At 44.6% G+C, this 20,177-nt stretch overlaps 2 protein-coding genes and 1 long non-coding RNA gene across 3 annotated transcripts; 1 reads left to right on the top strand and 2 right to left on the bottom strand.

Moving 5' to 3' along the window:
- Nucleotides 1-1,954: 1,954 nt before the first annotated feature.
- On the bottom strand, nt 1,955-6,172 carry LOC103189901 (NPC intracellular cholesterol transporter 2). The gene is made up of 4 exons (XM_042338331.1): nt 5,985-6,172; nt 3,852-3,959; nt 2,944-3,116; nt 1,955-2,307 (listed from the first exon to the last, which is right to left on the bottom strand). Exons 1-4 carry the CDS (start codon nt 6,079-6,081, stop codon nt 2,221-2,223), a joined length of 465 nt encoding a protein of 154 aa, XP_042194265.1. The 5' UTR covers nt 6,082-6,172; the 3' UTR covers nt 1,955-2,220.
- Nucleotides 6,173-7,341: 1,169 nt separating this feature from the next.
- Nucleotides 7,342-8,380, bottom strand: LOC103189900. Its single transcript, XR_489105.2, has 4 exons — nt 8,319-8,380; nt 8,055-8,192; nt 7,498-7,599; nt 7,342-7,381 (listed from the first exon to the last, which is right to left on the bottom strand). It is a non-coding gene; the product is annotated as an uncharacterized LOC103189900 (long non-coding RNA).
- Nucleotides 8,381-13,102: 4,722 nt separating this feature from the next.
- isca2 (iron-sulfur cluster assembly 2) lies at nt 13,103-16,782 on the top strand. The gene is made up of 4 exons (XM_007910458.2): nt 13,103-13,223; nt 13,691-13,859; nt 14,129-14,244; nt 15,059-16,782. The coding sequence occupies exons 1-4, from the start codon at nt 13,153-13,155 to the stop codon at nt 15,231-15,233; spliced, it is 531 nt and encodes a 176-aa protein (XP_007908649.1). The 5' UTR covers nt 13,103-13,152; the 3' UTR covers nt 15,234-16,782.
- Nucleotides 16,783-20,177: the final 3,395 nt, after the last annotated feature.

Genomic DNA, 20,177 nt, shown 5'->3' with positions numbered 1-20,177 from the left:
AAATCCTGAAACTCAGGTGTTGTCCAAACCTAGGTTTTTATTTTTCATACCCATATTTTTCTAAGTGAAAATTTATTTTGTCCTGATTGGCCTGTAGCTCTCAGGTTTATCCTTCTGCCCCTTTTTGTACAGGGGAGTAACATTTGCAACCTTAAAGTCCTCTGGCAGCACTCCAGTGTCTAAAAAGAATTGAAAGATTGTGGCCAGAGCCTCCGCTATTTCCAACCTTGCATCCTAGGATGCATCCTGTTCAGACCGGGTGACTTATCTTACCTTGAGCACCAGTAGTCGTTTTATTCTTATCCTCTCCAATTTCTCTACAACTACAACAATATAGTGCCCTCTGTACCAGGCGGCATCTCAGAGCGCTTCACAGTAACCTGACCCTCTCCTCCGATTTTGTGGTATTAAGAAGCAGCTAGATGTTGTAACACAAGACAGTAGAGGGGGTATTCTGAAAAGATGAGACCAAACTCTCAACCTCTTTTGTGATACAATGATCTCCATTTAGTTTGTGTATATCTGATGTAGAACCAGGACTAAGGAGATTGAAAGCACTAAATTGGATTGCAACACAATTTGTAAAGGTTTTCTGGATGAGAACAGATGCTCATATATTCCAGGGCTTGGTATCCAACTTGATTAGTATTCAGAGTGAAGCAGCTCCACATTTCCAAAGCTAAATGGATCAGGATATGAGTCCAGGCTATGGCTAGGATGGTGGCATTGCTGAAGCATTTCAGAGTTGGTTTGTTCACCAGGTTCTTGACTTGCTATCCATGTAGTCAGGCTGACATGTTCTTGTTGGATATCAAATGAATAACTTGTTGCTGCCCCCATTGGGGAGGGTGGTGCGGGTTGGGAGGAGAAAGCAAGGCCTCCTTGGGGCAAGATGCATTAATAATACTAATAATCCTTGCATTTGATATAGCGCTTTTCACGTCAGGAGGACGTCCCAAAGCGCTTCACAGAACACACTGTAAAGTGAATTGACTGTATATTTGTGGGCGAACGCGGCAGCCAATTGCGCACAGCAATGTCCCACAAACAGTCGTAGATTGAAAATGACCAATTTATTATTGTTTTTGGTTTTGGAGGGATTATTATGCTTGGCAACAGAACATTGGAATCAAGTCAACCACAGGGTGGTCTCAGTTCCTGAGCCAGACAGGTTCACAGTAGTCCAAGCCAATGCTAAACACAGACCAGCCAGGCTGGCTCATCAGCTGGAGATTGGAGAAGCAGAATTATCCTGTTAATCCTGCAACCGAAGGTAAGCAAAGTGCATCACTTCAGGGAAAGTCTATTCCATTCCAGAGACTTTGCTTGTGTAGGTAATAAGCATATGTGGAACTCTACCTGATTACTCTTAAGATTGGTGATGTGTTTCTACATGTGTCACAGATTAAAGAAAAAAGGCACCAGATAAGATAGAGAGAATCTACTCTTGGAGTTCTAGAAAATGTACTAGAAAATAAGATCATGATCAGTAAAGTTAAGTGATGGGGAAATTGGAAAGGATAGATGACCTATTGTGTTTGTCAGCTCAGCAATGTATCAGTAGTAAGAAATAATTGTAAAGATCTCTGCAAAAGATTAAAACTATCAAAAAATTTATATCTGACTGAGTTACAGTCCCTATATCATGGGTAACAAGAGTAACCAACTAATTTAATGAAGGGATTTGGTTAGATCAAAATTTGTACAATTTAAGACTAAGAACTGCCATCTGAACCTCAATTTCATTACTGTCTTGAATGAATTCCAGCAATATTGATTGTTTTTAATATAGCATTTCCTAGAAAGTTTGTGTTAATATGTTTTGAGCTATTAGTAGCCAGTGTGATGAGGTTCAACATTGTTTTGCAACAAGATAGAAAGGAGCAGTTGCCTTCTCATCTTCAGGAGACCCACCCACCCTGTCTGACTCCACCTAAAATTAAAAAGTAACAGATTAAAAGTAGATTTCTTTAATAATCCATTGAGGTTAGTTTATAAAAAAAATTGCATAAAGGTCAGGTATAGATCAATCTGAAATGCAGATGTAGAAAGTTACACATTAATGCAAAATGCATTTTGAAAAAAGTTAAGAAATTCCATGTTACAAAGATGTATTTTGGTTTAAATTTGTCCAAATAAAAAAAATCCAGGAACAGTCAATATAGCTCCATGGTACCCAAAGTGCATTCTTTAATCAACTGGTGTAGCAAGATATTGAGTTTAATCAGAAATCCGGACTGGAATCTTCCAGCAAAAGAAATCCTGTCCAGCATCATCCTTCAGCTCCCATTGAACAAGCAACTTGATCTGTGAAGAGAGAGAAAATTAGGTTTTGAAAGCCACATGCATTCAAAGTGCCATTCCTCAAGAGCCCAAAGCCTGTATCCTCTGCCGCACTAGCCCATCATCAGCAGCATTAGTTCTCCACAACAGCAGCAGCAGCAACAAAAGTACATTTGTATGGCGCCTTTCACATCGAGAGGACGTCCCAAGCTGCTGAAGCAGATCAACCTTTTAAGATCTCTCATCCCTATCATCATGCCTTGCACACCATCTCTCTGAGATTAATATTATTATTATTTCCTGCAATGAAAATGTTATGACCTTACTGCCCTGACCACTCGATTCCCCTCACCAGCTTCATAACCCCTCCCACACCATCTCAATTCCTCTCCCACCACTTTTCCTCTCCGTCGGGAACAAATACCTCTGCCTCACCCACTTTCAAATTACTGCCTGAAGACCTATCTCTTCAAGTGCAGTTTTCAAAGCAATATTAATCTCTTGTGAAAAATGTTCCTCAGATTAACCATCTTGAGTTACTGTTTGTTTTATTCCCAGAGGAACACGGTTGGACTCCAGGCTATTATATACTGCTGCTTCCTAGAGAATAAGCAAATGGTGCATTATTCCACATTCTGATATAGTTTTGTGAATACTTACTGATGGGTAATCACTTTTCACTGGTAGGGCATTGATGTAGTTGTATTTCTGATCCTTCTTGATAGGGCAGACAATTCCAGATTTACAGCCATCATTGTTTGGAATAGGAAAGGGAATTGGCAATTTGGCTAGGACACCATGAACTACAGCTTTGCTCGTTTGACTTGCAGCTTCTATAAAGAGGGAAACATGTCTACAGTAATCATCTAAGCTCAGAGACAGGTCAACATTCTGGGAGACGGTGCAAAATCTGCAACTCCAATCTCAATCAGGAAGCAAAAGCGACACCAACCACAAGCTATGGAATTTCCACTCAGTGAAACAAAAAGGAGAATTGCAACAGCCTCTCCCACTTAGCTCATCCCATTTGACACACATTGTGGAATACAGAAGCAGATATGCTCATTATCAAACATTTTTCACTAGCCAATCCTTATTAGTTAATGCAATTGCTCTTCTTAAAATAATCCTTCCTTTATCCCTTTCATGTCAGATATCTCAAAGCACTTTACAGGATTTACTGTATAGCGCAGTTTTCTAGGCAAACTTTGTGGAAGGAAGGAATAAGAGATCTTTTCAAGCATTATTAATAATAAGTTAAATAGAAGAATTTGCATTTTTATAGTACCTTTAATGTAAATAATCTCAAATCATTTCATTAATGTCAAGTGCAGTGATTATTTTATAGGCAAAACCCCACAAATAGCCATAAGGCAATGACCAATTTATCCAGAGGAATGTTGGCTGGGACACAGGGATAAACTTCCATCTCTTTCTGAATCATGTCATTGAACTTTAACATCCACCTGAGCAAACAGACAGGACCGTGGTTTAAAGTCTCATGTAAGAGACTATTACCAACAATGGTTGCCAGTGCACAGATATATTGATACCTATAAAATACTTACTGCTAGTAAAGGTAACATTCACTTTGTATGTTTGACCTTTGTGAAGTACACATGGCTGACTTGGGCAGGGCGAGACATCCACAATACTAATGTTTCCAACAGAGGAACCTGCAATGCAAAGGAGACTCATTGTCACAAGAACTAGAAAATTGAAAGACAGAAATATGGCTCATCAGGACTTGGAGGTGCAAACCAGACAATGGGGACAGGGATTCTTTACATTCATCTCCTGTGAACCCTGCAAGTCAAAGTCCTCACAGGTAGGTTGGATCTAGCTAGACATACAGCAGGAAAGCTTGCCAGAAGTGCCTTCAGTGGTAAGATATGCAGTTTTCGCTGGTTAAACTCCAATAGTATCCACTACCCCCAGTGCACACTCTGGGATTTCCAAGCCTTGGCACTTGCCAACCTGCACCTAATGCTCTATGCAATTAAGTGAGCAGTGTTCGTTCCTCCAGAGAGAGTGCACATTATTTCCAGAAACAGAAGTTTCCATGCGTAAATAATACTTGTATGTGATATAACGCCTTATCACGTCTTCCAAGACCTCTAAAAGTGCATCACAGAAAATACTGTAAAGTGAACTGACTATATATTTTGTGGGCAAACGCAGCAGCCAATTGTGCACAATAGTGTCCCACAGTCATGGATTGAGTGACCAAATTATTACCCCAGGAAAAGTGATCCGCCAATCGACTAACAACTGGGTTCCTACTTACTGCTGGGTAACCAGAGGCGCGTGGAGTAAGGAAACTTGCCCAACGTTTCGCCCTGCATACATGGAACTCTGGTTTGCATATTCGCAAACATTTTGAGCGTTTTGGGACATCTTCCTGACATGAAAGGCATTATATACGTGTCAGCAACCAGGCTGACAAAATTAAAACCTGAACAGGATGTGGGTTAGTCACAAGATGCAATGGTCTTAGTGTGTATAAGTTGAACTAAATCCGGAAATAGATTTAAAAAAACGAGTTCTGAGAGCTAACAGGTTATTTCACTCTCACTTCACTCTTTAGCCCTCACACATGTACACTCACATAGTTGCAAGATTCTCTGTTGAACAATCCCATACATTTTACCAGAGGCTTCAGACTTAAAACTTCAACAGCTAATGTACAGTATTCTCCACAAACACCCACACTTCATTCACTCAGGTCACTGGAAGCCAACACTTGTTACTTTGAAATAAAGAGATCGACTTGTTAATTCAGACATTCATTCCTTGGAGGAATCTTTATAAAGACTGTCCCAAGAGCCAAACATAAATGAATCAGTTAAAGAGCAGAAATTTAGGGTTTAAAATCCCTCATACAAGAATCTTGACGTATAAAATGATGTTTGAGGCCACCCCTCATCTCTCACATGATTCTCTGTACTGTTGTCAATGACTCACCCTTGGACTCTTCTCCACTCCCTCTCCATCACCTCAGGAGTTTCCTATGACTCATCGTCCAACCCAATCAATTGTCTATTCATCACTTTCTCATCTCAAGCCCCAATTAGTTGTTATAAACTTCACCAAAAAGATCAACATCGAGATCCTCACCCTCACATACAAATCACTTCTCGCCTTAGCATTTCCCTATCTCTCTGACCCCATTCCTCTACCCACCCCCTTTGTTTAATTGCCACCAATGCCACACATCTTCCAACCCCTCTGCTCCAACATTTATGGCTGTGCCTTCAGTCACTCTGCCCCTAACCTCTGGACTCCCTGCCCCAAATCCTCTGTCGAGCCCCTTCTTTAAACACCACCCGCGCTGTGCTCGGGGTCTAACCCGCGCTGTTCTGTGCTGTGTGAAGGGCGCTAAATAAATGCCAATTGTTGTTCAGTTTTTCTCACTTTACCAAACCCACTAAACACGGCACAAACCACAGTCCAGTCACTACATTCACAGTGTGGCCTGAGAAGCACTTGGAGACGTGTCAATGGCACGAGAAGAACAGCAGGATCAGGATTGGCCATAACTGGTCAGTTTGGAGACTGTTAAGTGAGGACGTGACTTGCCCCCCACCTCCCCAGGTGCCCCCCCGCCTGCCCCCCCCTCCCCAGGTGCCCCCCCCCGGCTCCCGAGGTGCCCCCCGTCACGTGGGGTAAAGGCCCCTTTTAAACGTGTGAATCCCACTCACCGCAGTCGAAGAATCTGAGCGGCTCCGCGGCCCCGAGCGCGGCCCAGAGGGTGAGTGTGAGGGTCAGGGCAGCGGTCAGGGGGCCCGGGGGCTGCATGGCGCGCGGTGCGGAGCGGCTGTGGAGCGGGAGGCGGTGACGGTCACACGGCAGCTTTATCAGGGCCCGGCCCCGCCCTCGTGACTGTGCCCCAGGCCCCGCCCCCGCCGCGCGGCTCCCTCGTCACGTGAGCAATGGCGGCGCCCACAGCGGCTTATTGTCCCAGAGGCCCCTGCGGCGGGGCGGGGCCTCATTTCAAACAAATGTCAAAGTTTCGCCCCAACAACACCGCCTCCTCCCCCCCTCCCCCTCCCCACCCCCACCCGCCCCCAGCCCCCGCCTCCCTACCCCCAGTGGGAGCCAGTGGGGTCGGCGAGGGTGGGGGTGATGGGGTTGGGGAGGGTGGGGTCGGGCGAGGGTGGGGGTGATGGGGTTGGGGAGGGTGGGGTCGGGCGAGGGTGGGGGTGATGGGGTTGGGGAGGGTGGGGTTGGGGAGGGTGGGGGTGATGGGGTTGGGGAGGGTGGGGTCGGGGAGGGTGGGGGTGATGGGGTTGGGGAGGGTGGGGTCGGGCGAGGGTGGGGTGATGGGGTTGGGGAGGGTGGGGTCGGGCGAGGGTGGGGGTGATGGGGTTGGGGAGGGTGGGGTTGGCGAGGGTGGGGGTGATGGGGTTGGGGAGGGTGTGTGAGGATACAGGAGCTGCAGAGTTGGGATGATCTGCAGGATGTGAAGGGAAGAGTTGGGAAGGCCAATGAGGAGGGAGTTCCTGTAATCGAGTCTTGAGGTCACAAATGTGTGGGTGAGGGTTTGGGCAGCCGGAGGGGAGGGGTGAGGCAGTGGCGGAGTCTGGCAATGTTGCGGAGTTGGTTGTAGGCAGTGCCAGTCGTGGTGCGGACTGACGTGAGGAGAAACCAATCAAAGTCAAGTCCAATCATTAGTCCATTAGGATGCACTCACTCAGCAGCGCAAGTCAAATGTGTGGGAATGTGGCCATAATAATAATCCTTGCATTTGATATAGCACCTTATCACGTCTGTATATTGTGTATCAGTGACTGTATATTGTGAGCGAAACTTATAATAATAACTTGCATTTGCACTTATATTTCATATTTCACGTAGGAAAGTTCTTCACAGAGATGAAACGCAACTCTCCACTACTAAAATTGGGTCATTCACTCTATAGCCATTTGTGGGACATTGCTGTCTGCAAATTGGTTACTGTGTTTGCCTACAAAATACAGTCACTGCACTTTACAGTATATTCTGTGAAGAAGTTTTAAGAGGTCCTCCCAAAGTGAAAGGCGCTATATGAAATGTATTACCTCTCACATAGCTGTGAAACTGGCTGTTGGAAATCCTTCTAGAGAGCAAAGAGAAACAACAATGTTCGGAAAGTTGTTAGAAACTACACTGTAAGCAGAATACCAGCCTTCAAGAACTTAAACAACAAATTGTTATTGCAATGCAAGCATTTACCTCGTGAAGATAATTTCAGAGTCAAAGTGTGAAGGTCGTATTTTAAAACATGTAAGTCCATGGTTAATGCCACCAGAGAGATCTCTGAGCACCAATATGTCACTGAAAAATCAAATGATGAGTGTGACTTTCAACAATTATTAGAATTATTTTTACATCACATTGATCCAATATAATCTGACTGATAATATGTATGAAAAACAATACAACTTATAACCAACATTTTCATTTAGGGTTAGATTATATTAAGACTGTATCTTAATTTAACTAGTTCAGGATTGAAAATAAATTGCATTTTACTCAAAGAACAAAAGGCATAAAAAAGAAATTAAAATCCATAACAATATATCAGATTTAACTAAATCTTAAATGACTGTCTGTGGGACACTGCTGTGCACAATTGGCTGCTGCGTTTCTCCCACAAATACACAGTCACTACACTTTACAGAATATTCTGTGAAGCGCTTTGAAACATATCAACTACGTGATAAGGCTCTAAATCAAAGACAAGGATTATTATTATTGAACTTTCAATCTACAATACATAATGTACTTACGCAAAAATACGTACACAGTGTTGGAGTTGTGACAAACTGTGGAGGATAAACAGAGCAAGTCACTGGACATCAGTTAATATGAAAACGAGACCTGTATCAGGTTTAATCGACCTGTACCCAGTCCAACTTTGGTTTTGGCTGAAACGAAACAACAAATTAACAACAAATTATAATTGTATAGGGGCTTTCACGTCGGGAGGACGTCCCAAGGCACTGAACAGTCACGAGTCCCAAAAGCTATAATTTAACAGACAAGTAACAAACCTGGGAATTGAACGTAATGTCACCAACAATATCCAATTGGCAGATGGGTCCAAAAATCCTCTGGAACAAACGTATACCTTTGGAAGGAGAAATGAAATTTCTACAGCTAATTAGGTCAATATTATCTGAACCCCTCATTCACACACATCTACTGAGGAACAAGAATATACTTTTTCCCCCAAAAAATGTAAGTCGTCTAACGCAACAACAAAATGATATTTATATAAAACATTACTAAATTGTATCAAAAGCCCATGCCATACACATTTATCTCAAATGAAAGCAAGAACTTTGTATTCAAATAATCAATTTCTGGAGAAACTCAAAAAAAAACCTTGTAAAACCCTCATTGTCAAAGAGGCAGAGACTTCAAAAAGCAATTGAGAAGCTTAAAGCACTCAATCTCAAGACTGAGATAGATATGTTTCTCATTGCAAAAGGGATTAAGGGATATGGGGCAGGGTTATGGTATTAGCTGGAGTTAGAAGATCAGCCACGATTGAATGGCGGGGCAGGCTCGAAGGGCCGAATGGCCTACTCCTGCTCCTACATGTTATGTTAATGCAAATGATAATCATATGAAACTACATCCTTGACAATCGCTATTAAAGCAACAGGCACTTGTTCTCCCACTCCACCATGAAGATGATGATCATTAAAATATCAAACTAAACATTTTAAGAGATGCATCAGGCACACATTAGGAATTGACAAATATGCCTGAAATCCCTTTTACACAGATAAATAAGCTTTGCATCTCTAAAAAAAAGTTTTAGTTATTATTATTATAAATAGGCTCTGCATCTCAAGCATGTTAGAACTATAAAATATTATGAAAATGTTCTTTCAATGTCAGTACAGCACAGCTTCCCAGCTGGAGGACAGTTTAACTGCAGAATTAACTGAAAAACAAGTTTTTCAAAACTAAATGTGGATTAGTTGATACATTAAATGTGACTGAAAGGGGGGCCCAGAAAAGCACCCAAACAAGTTAAATGTTTATTTACTTGTCGTTTAAAAGCTATTGTATCAAAGTATATGCACAGATCCACAAACAGCACAGTATTTTACTGAGCTTTGGCTACTCTTTGAACTGCTAAACATATTATCATCATAGAATCGTACAGCACAAAAAGAGGCCATTCGGCCCATCGAGTCTGTGCCGGTTCTTTGAGAGCAATGTAATGTCAATCCCACTCCCGGCCCTTTCCCCATAACCCGCAAACCCGTCCTCCTCAAATACCCGTCCACCGCGTTTTTAAAAGTAGTTATCGAATCGGCCTCGACTGCCCTTTCAGGCGATGCCTTCCAGATTCGAACAACTCGCTGTGTGAAAAAATTTCTTCTCCCCTCGGCTTCTTTTAGAGACTATTTTGAATCTGTGACCTCGAGTCACCGACACTCCCACCAGTGGGAACAGATTTCCCTTTCTAACCTATCAAATCCCCTCATGATTTTGAAGACCTCTATCAGGTCCTCATAACCTTCTCTGCTCCAATGAGAATAATCCCGGCCTCTCTAGTCTTTCCTCATCATCAAGGTCCCTCATTCCTGGTACCATCCTCGTAAATCTCCTCTGCGCCCTTTCCAATCCCTAACATCCTTCCTATAGTGCGGTGCCCAGAACTGGGCTCAGTATTCTAACTGAGGCCTAACCAGTGTTTATATGGGTTAATCATAATCTCCTGACTCTTGTACTCTATGCCCCTATTTATAAAGCCTAGTATCTCATATGCCCTTTTTACAGCTGTATCTACCTATCCTGCCACCTTCAAGGATTCATTTACCTGCATCCCCAGGTCTCTCTGTTCTATCGCCCCCCCTTAAGATTGTATTACCGCCTATATTAACTCCCCTAATTTTTTCTACCAAAATGCATTACCTCGCATTTCTCCACATTGAAATTCATCTGCCATATGTCTGCCCATTTCACCATTCTGTCTGCATCTTCCTGCAGTTGGCTCCTATCCTTCTCACTGTTTACCACCCTACCTAACTTTGTGTCGTCCGCAAACTTGGAAATGGTGCTTGCCCAAGTCCAGATCATTTATGTATATTAGGAAGAGCAGTGGTCCTAATACCGATCCCTGGGGGACACCACTGTACACTTCCCTCCAGTCAGAAAAGCAGCCGTTCACCACAACTCTCTGCTTTCTGTCTCCCAGTGAGTTCTGGATCCGCTGCCACTGTCCCTTTTATACCATTGGCTTCTATCTTTCTTACAAGTCTTTCATGTGGCACTTTGTCAAATGCCTTTTGAAAGTCCATATAAATGACATCAACTGCACTACCTTTATCCACCCTCTCCGTTACCTCATCGAAAAATTCTATTAGATTTGTTAGACAAGATTTGCCTTTAACAAATCCATGTTGGCTGTCCCTAATTAACCCATATTTTTTGAAGTGAAGATTTATTCTGTCCCGGATTATAGTCTCCAGGAGTTTCCCCACTACTGATGTTAGGCACTGGCCTATAGTTCCCAGGTTTGTCCTTCTGTTCCTTTTTGTACAGGGAGTAACATTGGCCACTCTCCAGTCCTCGGGCACCACTCCTGTGTCCAACGAAGATTGAAAAATTGTAGCCAAAGCCTCCGCTATTTGTACCTGTGCCTCCCATAGTAACCTCGGCTGCATCCCCTCCGGACTGGGCGACTTGTCTACCTTCAACCCAGTATTTCCTCTCAGTTTATACTTATCCTATCCATTTCCTCTCCCCTCTCCTCCGATACTGCGGCATTTGGTGCATCCACTTCTTTTGTGAAGACAGATGCACATCAGCCGTGCCCTCTGCCTCCACAATAAGATTTCCGCCTTGGTCCTTAATTGGCCCCACCCTACCTTTGACTAACCTTTTTTTCTTGATATGTTTGTAAAATATTTTAGAATTCCCTTTAATGTTACCCGCTAACCTTTTCTCGTATAATCTTTTTGCCCCTCTTATTTCCTTTTTTAGTTCTCTTCTGCACTTCCTATATTCTATTTGGTTGTCTTCTGTATCTTGGGTTTGACATTTGTCATACGCCTCCTTTTTCTGCTTCATTCGAGATACAATTTCCTTCGTCATCCAGGGAGGTTTGGAAGCCCTACTTTTCCCTTTTGTGGGAATGTATTTATTCTGTCCCCGAGTATCTCATCCTTTAAGACTTTCCACTGCTCTTGAGTTGTTTGACCCGCCAACCTTTCTTTCCAGTCCACCTTGGCTCGGTCCCTTTTTAACTCACAACAACAACAAGAAGATTCCATTTATAAAGCGCCTTTCACGTCAGGAGGACGTCCCAAGGCGCTGCACAGTTGGGTCATGACCCGAGCAGGGGGAAATGGTCAGGGTGAGGGGAGGGAAGGGAGGGAGCGAGGAGGGGGAAATGGTCAGGGTGAGGGGAGGGAAGGGAGGGAGCGAGGAGGGGGGAAATGGTCAGGGTGAGGGGAGGGAAGGGAGGGAGCGAGGAGGGGGAAGAGAGTCGAGAGGGGAGCTGAAGGCTGAAGGTCAAAGAGAAAGGTTTTGAGACCGGCCTTGAAGGAGGAAAGGGAGGAAGCGGCGAAGGCACTGGGGGATGGAGTTCCAGAGCCTCGGGGCTGAGAGGCTGAAGGCCCGACCACCGACGGTAGGGCGGTTGGGGCGGGGGACGTGGAGCAGACCGGAGCCAGAGGGACGGAGGGTACGGGCAGGGAGGTAGGGGGATAGTAGGTTGGAGAGGTAGGAGGGAGCGAGGCCGTGAATGGCCTTGTAGGTGAGGATGAGGATCTTGAAATCAATCCTCTGGGGGATGGGGAGCCAGTGGAGGCGAGCGAGGGTGGGAGTGATGTGGTCCCGAAGCCTGATGTGGGACAGTACTCGAGCTGCAGAGTTCTGAATGACCTGCAGTGTGGAGGGAGGTGCCCAGAAGGCCGACGAGGAGAGAGTTCCCATAGTCCAGCCTTGAGGTGATAAAGGCGTGAACCAGGGTTTCAGCCGCGTGAGGGGTGAGGTAATGGCGTAGTCTGGCCATGTTCCGGAGGTGATGGAAGGCGGTGCCAGTTGTGGTGCGGATGTGAGGGAGAAAGGACAGCTCAGGGTCGAACAGAACGCCGAGGTTCCTGATGGCTTTGAGAGGTGGAGAGTGCAGTCTTGGATGCTGATGCTGTCAGCGCCACCTGACACCTGAAGAAACTCACTGAAATTTTCCCTCTTCCAGTTGAGTATCTTCACCTTAGTTGGTTCCTTGTCCCTTTCCAGGTGCCCTGACTCTAACGATGTTGTGATTGATCACTGTTGCCCGATGCTCTCCACTGAAACCTGTCCACTTGCCCTACTTCATTCCCCAGCACTGGGATCCGGCACTGCCCCTTCCTGGTTCGGCCCGAAACGCACTGATCCGGAAATTATATATTATTATATTATTTAGTATTGGACTATGGATTGAATTACATAACTATAGATTATGCGTATATTGTACATTATGTGCATGTTATTGATTATCGATCAGTGTGACTGTAGATGATGTTGTTGATGGTGATGACGATGGTGATGATAGGCTCCGCCCCCGGCGCGAGGCGGCTCTGACAGTGAAGTGCGTTGACCAATCGCAGTGGCGCATTTCCAATGTGCGTCATGTGACTGGATGTTTGGCGCGCTGTGGGTGTGGAGCCGTTGGCCGCCAATCGCCGCCCAAGCACATGACGCACTTTGAAATACGCCACTGCGATTGGTCAAGATGCTTGTCAGTCATTCTGACAGCGGGGTGTGTGTGATTGACATCGGGCTCAGCCAATGGGCGTAGTGCGTTTGGCGGCATTGCCGCGTGACCGCGGGGCGGGACTTCCTGTGTTCGGGCCGGCGACCGCGGGGAGGTTGTTGATGTCGATGTTGATGATGATGATGATGAGGAAGGTGCTGCTGGCGGCCGCGGCCCGGCTCCCCGAGAGGAGGTGAGCAGCGGGGGCTCACATTCCCGCCATTGGCCTCCCACAGGGCAGCTCCACCCCCAGCAAACACACAGTCACTACACCACAGTGTCCCTGTCTCACCCACATGATCAGGCTGTGTCACACACAGTCACTACACCACAGTGTCCCTGTCTCAAGCTGCTGAGACAAGTTGTTTAATCTTCACTTGTCAAACATTGTGAGAACATTCTGGCTGATTAGACTGAGAAATGGTGACTCCCTGCGCTGACTTGGAGTTAGGAGCCATGAATCACATGGTGTCACAGCAGTGGCCCAGTTAATCCCTTAACTTTACAGATACAGAGCCCAGACTTCAACTTGTCTCTGTACAACTGTGCCACTGGAGAACTAGTACTTGGGTCAGGCAAATAACCTTCTAGAACAGTGCGTTGGATAGCTGCTAAGGCTGTGCACGTGTTTAATTGCTTCTATATTTATATTTTTAACAGGGTGGCATGTTTGAAAAGCCAGCCAGTCAGCTTGGTGAACACAACTTGTACCGTTAGCCGTTGGGGTCTGCTGACCTCCCGAGCGTTGGGACGGTGGTTCTCAACCAATCAAAAGAATGAGTCTCAGTTGGCCTCAGCCACAGTGACCCTGAGTGACAGCTGTGTCAAGGTAAGATAGGGAAAGGGGATGAGGAACCCAGTCAGTCAATGTGACTAAAATATGGCAGTTTTGAGACTCCCACAAACATATGAGCAAAACATAAAGTGTTTGTTTGTTATAGTATATGAGCTTATTCTATTCCTGGCTGCTACCAATGTGCGTTACAAATGACATTGGGCTTATAATTTATACTGAGAACTACTGCTTGTGAAGCTATTAATTATGATGTTTGTGCTGTCAGTGAAGGAGACAGTGTGAATGATTCTTTTGTGCTGCAGAAATTACAGAAGACTTTGGAAGAGGAAGAGTTTCTGAGGGTACACGTGGAAGGGGGTGGCTGCTCTGGATTTCAGTATAAATTCACCCTGGATAAGACCATCAACCCAGACGACAGGTAGGAGACAAGAACTCTGCCTACGTGTGTCTTTACATGCCCTGACTTTACATAGTTTTGCCCACAAAAGATACAGTCAATTCATTTTACACAAGTCCTTGCAAGTGGGAGACCTGGTTCAATTCCTGGGCGGGTCAGGGTGAAACCTTAGACAAGGTTTCCTTACTCCACACGCCTCTGTTTACCTATCAGTAAGTAGGAACCTGGTTGTTAGTCGATTGGCGGATCACTTTTCTGGGGTTAATAATTCCTTAAAAAAAGAATAAATTGGTTACTCAATCCATGACTGTTTGTGGGACACTGTGCGCAATTGGCTGCCGCGTTTCTCCCACAAAATATACATTCAATTCACTGTACAGTATATTTGAGATGTCTCGAAGACGTAATAAGGTGCTGTATCAAATGCAAGGATTATATTATAATTATTATTGTGCTGTATAAATAAATGGAAGATCTTGTTGTTGCTATGTTTGTGTATTGAGGTGGGACTTAAACACAATACTTAACATTAGCTCAACAATCGAATTGCAGGAGACATACTGTGCAGCATACAATAAACAACAACTTGCACTTATATAGCATGCAGGGTAGCATCTCAGAGCGCTTTATCCAGGTGCACTTTGAGATAAACACTTGGTCTAAAGTTATAAACGCTGCCCAGGACATACACAATAAGCTAAATGGCTTCTTTCCCAACTCATGTTCTATTTGAAGAGAATTAGCTGCTGGATAGCTTGTGGCTGTTAATTCCAGCTCGACTTAAAAGTTAGACCTTTGCTTCTGTTTGCTAACTGCTATAATGTGTATGATGCAGGTTGTTTGATCAGAATGGTGTCCGTGTTGTTGTGGACTCCGACAGCATGGAGTACCTGAAGGGGGCGACAATCGATTACAGCGAGGAGCTGATCCGCAGCTCATTCCAAGTGATGAACAACCCACAGGCAGAGAACGGCTGTTCTTGTGGGAGTTCCTTTTCCATCAAACTCTGAGCTGAATCCCCCATCTCACCTTCCATTGAAGACGCACTCGATGTAAAACAAGCAAACGTTCAGCCAAGCACATAGCAAGTCTCAAGCCCCCGACCTGGATTGACAAAGGAAAGGACCGAGGGTGGGGGGAGTGCTGGACTGTCACAGTATTAACCCATCACTGGATCTTGCTGTCATGCTTTGTATTGCTTTACTGCAAAGTATTTACAAAAAAATGTGCTTGTGAAACCCAGTGGTAAGAAGTGCACAAACTTTTTAACGTCTGATTGTCCATGTGTCGCTGCACATTGGTTCTTCAAAGCAGAATAATGCCTGTGCAAGTAATTCATTACAACCTGAAGGATGTGACAATCAACACCCCCAAAAAGATATTGGGGTGGGGGGATTGATTGCTTCCCCATGAGAGAAGATATTTGACTTTGTATCTGTCTCAGAGCAGTTTGCAGGAAACTGGCACGGCTGATAAACAGTCACTGGTGCCTTGCCTGAGAGAAGGATTGGAGTTTAAAGCCAAGTAAACAGTTCACTATCAGCCAGAATTTGGCTTTGTACTTAGATCTGAATGCTGAGGTTGGTAGCCAGGCCATGGTCAGTCTTTGTCAATGTTTAGTCCCACGTGTGTGACACAGTTGCACCAAATCAGATTGATGAGATTTATGGTTCTGTTAAAAAGTTACACAAAACAAACTGCAGCATTGAGCTGAGTCATCCAATCGACCTGTGTCCTTAATAGAAGAGCTCGTCTGGAGGACTTAGTCATGAGACATAAGCCTGAGCTGTTTCCTGTTACATCGGTATGCACTTCACCCTAGGACATAAATTTTGGGAGTTCAGTGCTTACTTTGCTGTAATGAGGGGCTGGCGCCACGTGTGACTTGTCACAAATTGCATGATACTCACAAGAAGAGGAAGAGCTGAGACCGAGGTCAGTCTCCTTACAACAAAACTTTCTAATGAGGGATGAGTGCCTCTCTGTTCTGAGAAAACAATGAGCTCGATGCATGATCCAAGGTGGGATCATTACCTTAGAACCAGTCGTTTGCAGCACATAAAGAGTTTGTGTGTGCGTTCCCGATTTCCTGACTGGTTTGCTGCTTGCCCCTTAGTACAGATGGACATATTGACACCTTATCCTACCAGTCTGGAGAGCTAATTGCATTGCACTACAACATATAGTTGAAAGTCAAGTGAAGGAGATAGTTAAGACAGGAAAAGGCTTAACTGTGTTAATATTCAGGCTTTCAGATTTCTCAGGGAAATTCCCCCTCCCCCATCACCAGCTAAGTTATCTCCTTTAGTTATTTCTGTCAGCTTTTTTAAAAAAAGTTGTTTAAAGAATATTCATCTTCTGGGTGTATCTTAAAATGCTCTCATTCCTTCCAGCCCTCTGACTCTCCATTGCTTCACCATCCCATTGCCCTTGTCCATTTGCATGCTGACCACACAGAAATAACATTTCTCCCAGTGTCCTGGCCACTTTTAACTCACAGCCTAGGCTGATACACCAGCGCAGTGCTGGGGGAGCTGTAATTTTGGAGATGCCATCCTTTGGACGAGACAGTAAACTTGTCTTCCTGTTCAAGTGGATGTTAAAGATCTCACAGCACTATTCGAAAAGAGATGGGAGTTTCTCCTGAGATTAATGGCTGTTTGTGGGACATTGCTACTCATACATTGGCTGCCGGGTTCGCCTGTAAGTACATAGTCACTGCACTTTACAGTAAAGCGAGACTTGCAATTAGAAACTTGCAGTTATGTCGATGTGACAAAGCATGTGTAATTCTAATTGCAAGTTTTGTTTCCGAGTCCTTTACTGTGGACTGCTCTGTACTTCACTGTTAAGTAAAATAGATTGTTAATTGCTTTTGTATTTCAGACACTGGTTATTTTTATCCATGCATCTGTCACTAATTTGAAATTCTAGGCTGAACAGAAAGACTTTGGCTGTTGTAGTGAGTACTATTGTAGCATATAACTGAAAACCCTGCAGCCCGTGACCTGATTGTGAGGAGGATTATGGCTCAGCTTTTTCCTCTGATGATTTGTGATGACTTTGTTAATATTGACTCAGATTTACCTGCTTGAAGTTGTTCCCTGATGTCCAGCCCCAGAAAACAAACCTAAATTGTCAGGGTGAGCAGAGAGTGAGGCTTGATGCCCACAGCTGCCTGTCAATGACGACAGGTACCAGTGGGCTGTTGTTACTGATAAAATTGTGATCCCTCGTGAGCTGGAAGAAAACAAGGGTGACAGAAAGACCTACTATGTTTAGCTCAGATCAGGAAGCAGTCAATGTCAAATAAGCAAGATGCAACGGAAGATGGGAGAACAGTGAGAGAAACTGCGCATGGTGCTCGTAATCCGAATAAGCTGACGTTAGTTAGTGTTTTGGTTTATCACCACGCAGACTGGCAGCTTGACATTGCTGGGTGGTGGTGAGTGGACCCCTCTGTCTCGAGCTCCAAGGATGTTTACAATTGATGAAAACCAGTCCATTTTGTCAATCATCGTCTGCCTCCAAAATGTTCAGTTTCAATGAAATTCAGGATTTTTAATTGAAACTTTGTTTATCCTCCATCCCCAACCCTCTCGATTTTAAGAGATTTGGAACTTTATGCTTTTGGGAGCTGTTTTTTCCACTCTGAAGGCTGGGCAGGCTGGCATCTAGTGAAAATGTAAATAAGTTTTATATGTGTCAATAAAGACTCCTTGTTTGGAAAGGTCATGTTGTTTTCTTGTTATAGGTTCCACACTTATAAGTCAGGAACCACTGGAAAAACTGACTTCACACTTGCAAGACATTAACTGGAGGATAAAATATTATGTTCACACAAAAGAAATTAAAGGGGAGGTTGGAAAAGCATTCCTTACACAGAGGGTGGTAGGAATATGGAATTCACTGCCACAAACTAGATTTGAAGCAGAGTGCAATATATTGCAATGTGGTTTTAGCTGGTTAAACTCCCCCAACAAGGGGTTGGTTTTAGTTGGTTAAACTTGTGCCCAAGCCTTGGTTCTTGCCAACCGACTCTTTATACTCCCTCCGTTCAGCGGGCTCCGGTCTGCTCCATGTCTCTCGCCCGACCCGCCCTACCATCGGTGGCCGGGCTTTCACCCTCTCTGCCCCCACACTGTGGAATTCCATCCCATGGTCCCTTCGCCTCACTTCCTTCCTTGCCTCCTTCAAGGCCGGTCTGAGGATCCTCCTCGTCGATCGTGCCTTTGGTCCCCTCCCACCTCTCTGCCTTCCTTCAAGGGACACAGATTTCCATGTGTAGCTGGAACACACGTGAAACACTCCGTCTGGTTTGGATACTATTAAACATGATGATTGGTTTCTAACTGTCAGATATCTGGCAACTCATGTTACTATTAAATATAAAAAATATTTAAAAAGGGAATGCTTTGAAGAGGAAGAATAAAGTGTATTACGAGAGAGAGAGACGTGGAGAAAAACACCAGCACCGACTTGATGGGTCAATTGGCCAGATTCTGGGCTGCAATATTTGACGATCCTCTTTGTGCAGAAGTGTGGAGACTCGCTCCTGAGTATTTCTAAAACAACAACTTGCATTTATGTATAGTGCCCTTCACACAGGGTACAATACAAATACAAAATTACAGTTCTACAGCGTCTTTCACGTCAGGAGGACATCCCAAGTCACTGAAGCGTCTCAGAGCACTTGAGAGGCACATGTAAATAATTTGTGTCACTGAAATTAAGCTCTGTAGAAATGTAACGTGTAATAATGCCCACTTTGGTTTATTCCATGCCTTATAGGGAGCAACTACTTACCCTCCATGACAATACCTTTAATTCAGGCTGAATGATAATAGGTGTAAACCTGACTGGATAGCCTGGGTCCCAGTTTCAGTGACAAATATCCGCAATGTGTGGGGAGGGGAAGGGAGAGAACACGAGAGCTTTCAAACCTCATCCTCACATCATCCACCATCAAACAAATCTCTAAACAAAAGGAATCGTGTGCAAAGCAAGTTCAATAGTAACTTTCCTATTAGCACCATCAGATGTTGACTGTTCTGCAAAGGAGAAGTAGGAGGTTGATTGATCAGCTGATTCCGGTGTGCTGGCATGGACAACAGATGGGTTGGGGAAGTCTTTGTTCAAGGGGAAGGGGAAGAGAGCAATTTTGTTTAAACAAACTGGGAGTGGGTCACAATTTCTGTTCTCGAAATCATCTCCAGTAAATGGCTGGTCGCAAAGTGGTTGCTATGTGATCGCTATTCTAAACTGACCTTTCACAATCCGGACCCTGGGCCCGTTGAAGGTTTGGTTCTGAGCTGGCTGTTTCCTATATTTGCTCTGTTTGGGTTTGTTGATTGAGTCACCAACATAGACCCAGGAGACGGCATTTCAGTGCAATGAATTTCTGCTGCAGTCCTTGTTCCTACTTTTCCAGGCTTTCATTTCTGCTTCAAGAAGGTGTGAGATGTTTTTGTGCTGTGAACAGTGGAGCATCATTGGAGACGGTGGGGTGGGAGCCCTGAGACTGAGGAGTGTTTTTTATATTCGTCTTCTATCTTCTATCTATACTAATAAAACGACAATGTCTGCCTGCGCTTCAAGAAAGATCTCAATAACTAATTGGCGTAGAGACATGATTTATACCTCATTGGAAAGGTCTTGCTACTGGGAGTGACATGGGCATATTTGTTTTCGGGTATCTCCCATTGTTTATGAGTTGTTTTCAGTTTTGCGTTTTTGACTGTAGTTACACCTGGTGGCGTCCGAGTCAAAGTGGTGCTGTAGCATCGTGCGTCACAGAGCATGTATATCCGCACGCATTGCAGATACACCTGGTGGCCACACCGGCTGACCGTGGCACTGTGGCATCCTGCGTCTCATAGCACGCATGTAGCCAAAGAGCGGAAACAAAATAAACAAAATAAAGAACACAGACAAAGCTAAGCCTCAACAACAAC

The sequence above is a fragment of the Callorhinchus milii genome, unplaced genomic scaffold (assembly GCF_018977255.1).
Source record: "Callorhinchus milii isolate IMCB2004 unplaced genomic scaffold, IMCB_Cmil_1.0 Scaffold9, whole genome shotgun sequence".
Classification (NCBI taxonomy): Eukaryota; Metazoa; Chordata; class Chondrichthyes; order Chimaeriformes; family Callorhinchidae; genus Callorhinchus; species Callorhinchus milii.
Note: the sequence above shows the minus strand (reverse complement) of the source record. Positions and strands in the feature narration are given on the sequence as shown.

Excerpts from the sequence above, each read along its gene's own strand:
- isca2 (XM_007910458.2), top strand. The coding sequence starts at position 13,153 with ATGTCGATGTTGATGATGATGATGATGAGGAAGGTGCTGCTGGCGGCC. Across the intron at positions 13,224-13,690 it reads GCCCGGCTCCCCGAGAGGAG|GGTGGCATGTTTGAAAAGCC; the intron begins GTGAGCAGCGGG and ends TATTTTTAACAG. Across the intron at positions 13,860-14,128 it reads TGAGTGACAGCTGTGTCAAG|AAATTACAGAAGACTTTGGA; the intron begins GTAAGATAGGGA and ends TTTGTGCTGCAG.
- LOC103189901 (XM_042338331.1), bottom strand. The coding sequence starts at position 6,081 with ATGCAGCCCCCGGGCCCCCTGACCGCTGCCCTGACCCTCACACTCACC. Across the intron at positions 3,117-3,851 it reads GAATGTTACCTTTACTAGCA|AAGCTGCAAGTCAAACGAGC; the intron begins GTAAGTATTTTA and ends CCCTCTTTATAG. Across the intron at positions 2,308-2,943 it reads TGAAAAGTGATTACCCATCA|ATCAAGTTGCTTGTTCAATG; the intron begins GTAAGTATTCAC and ends CTCTCTTCACAG.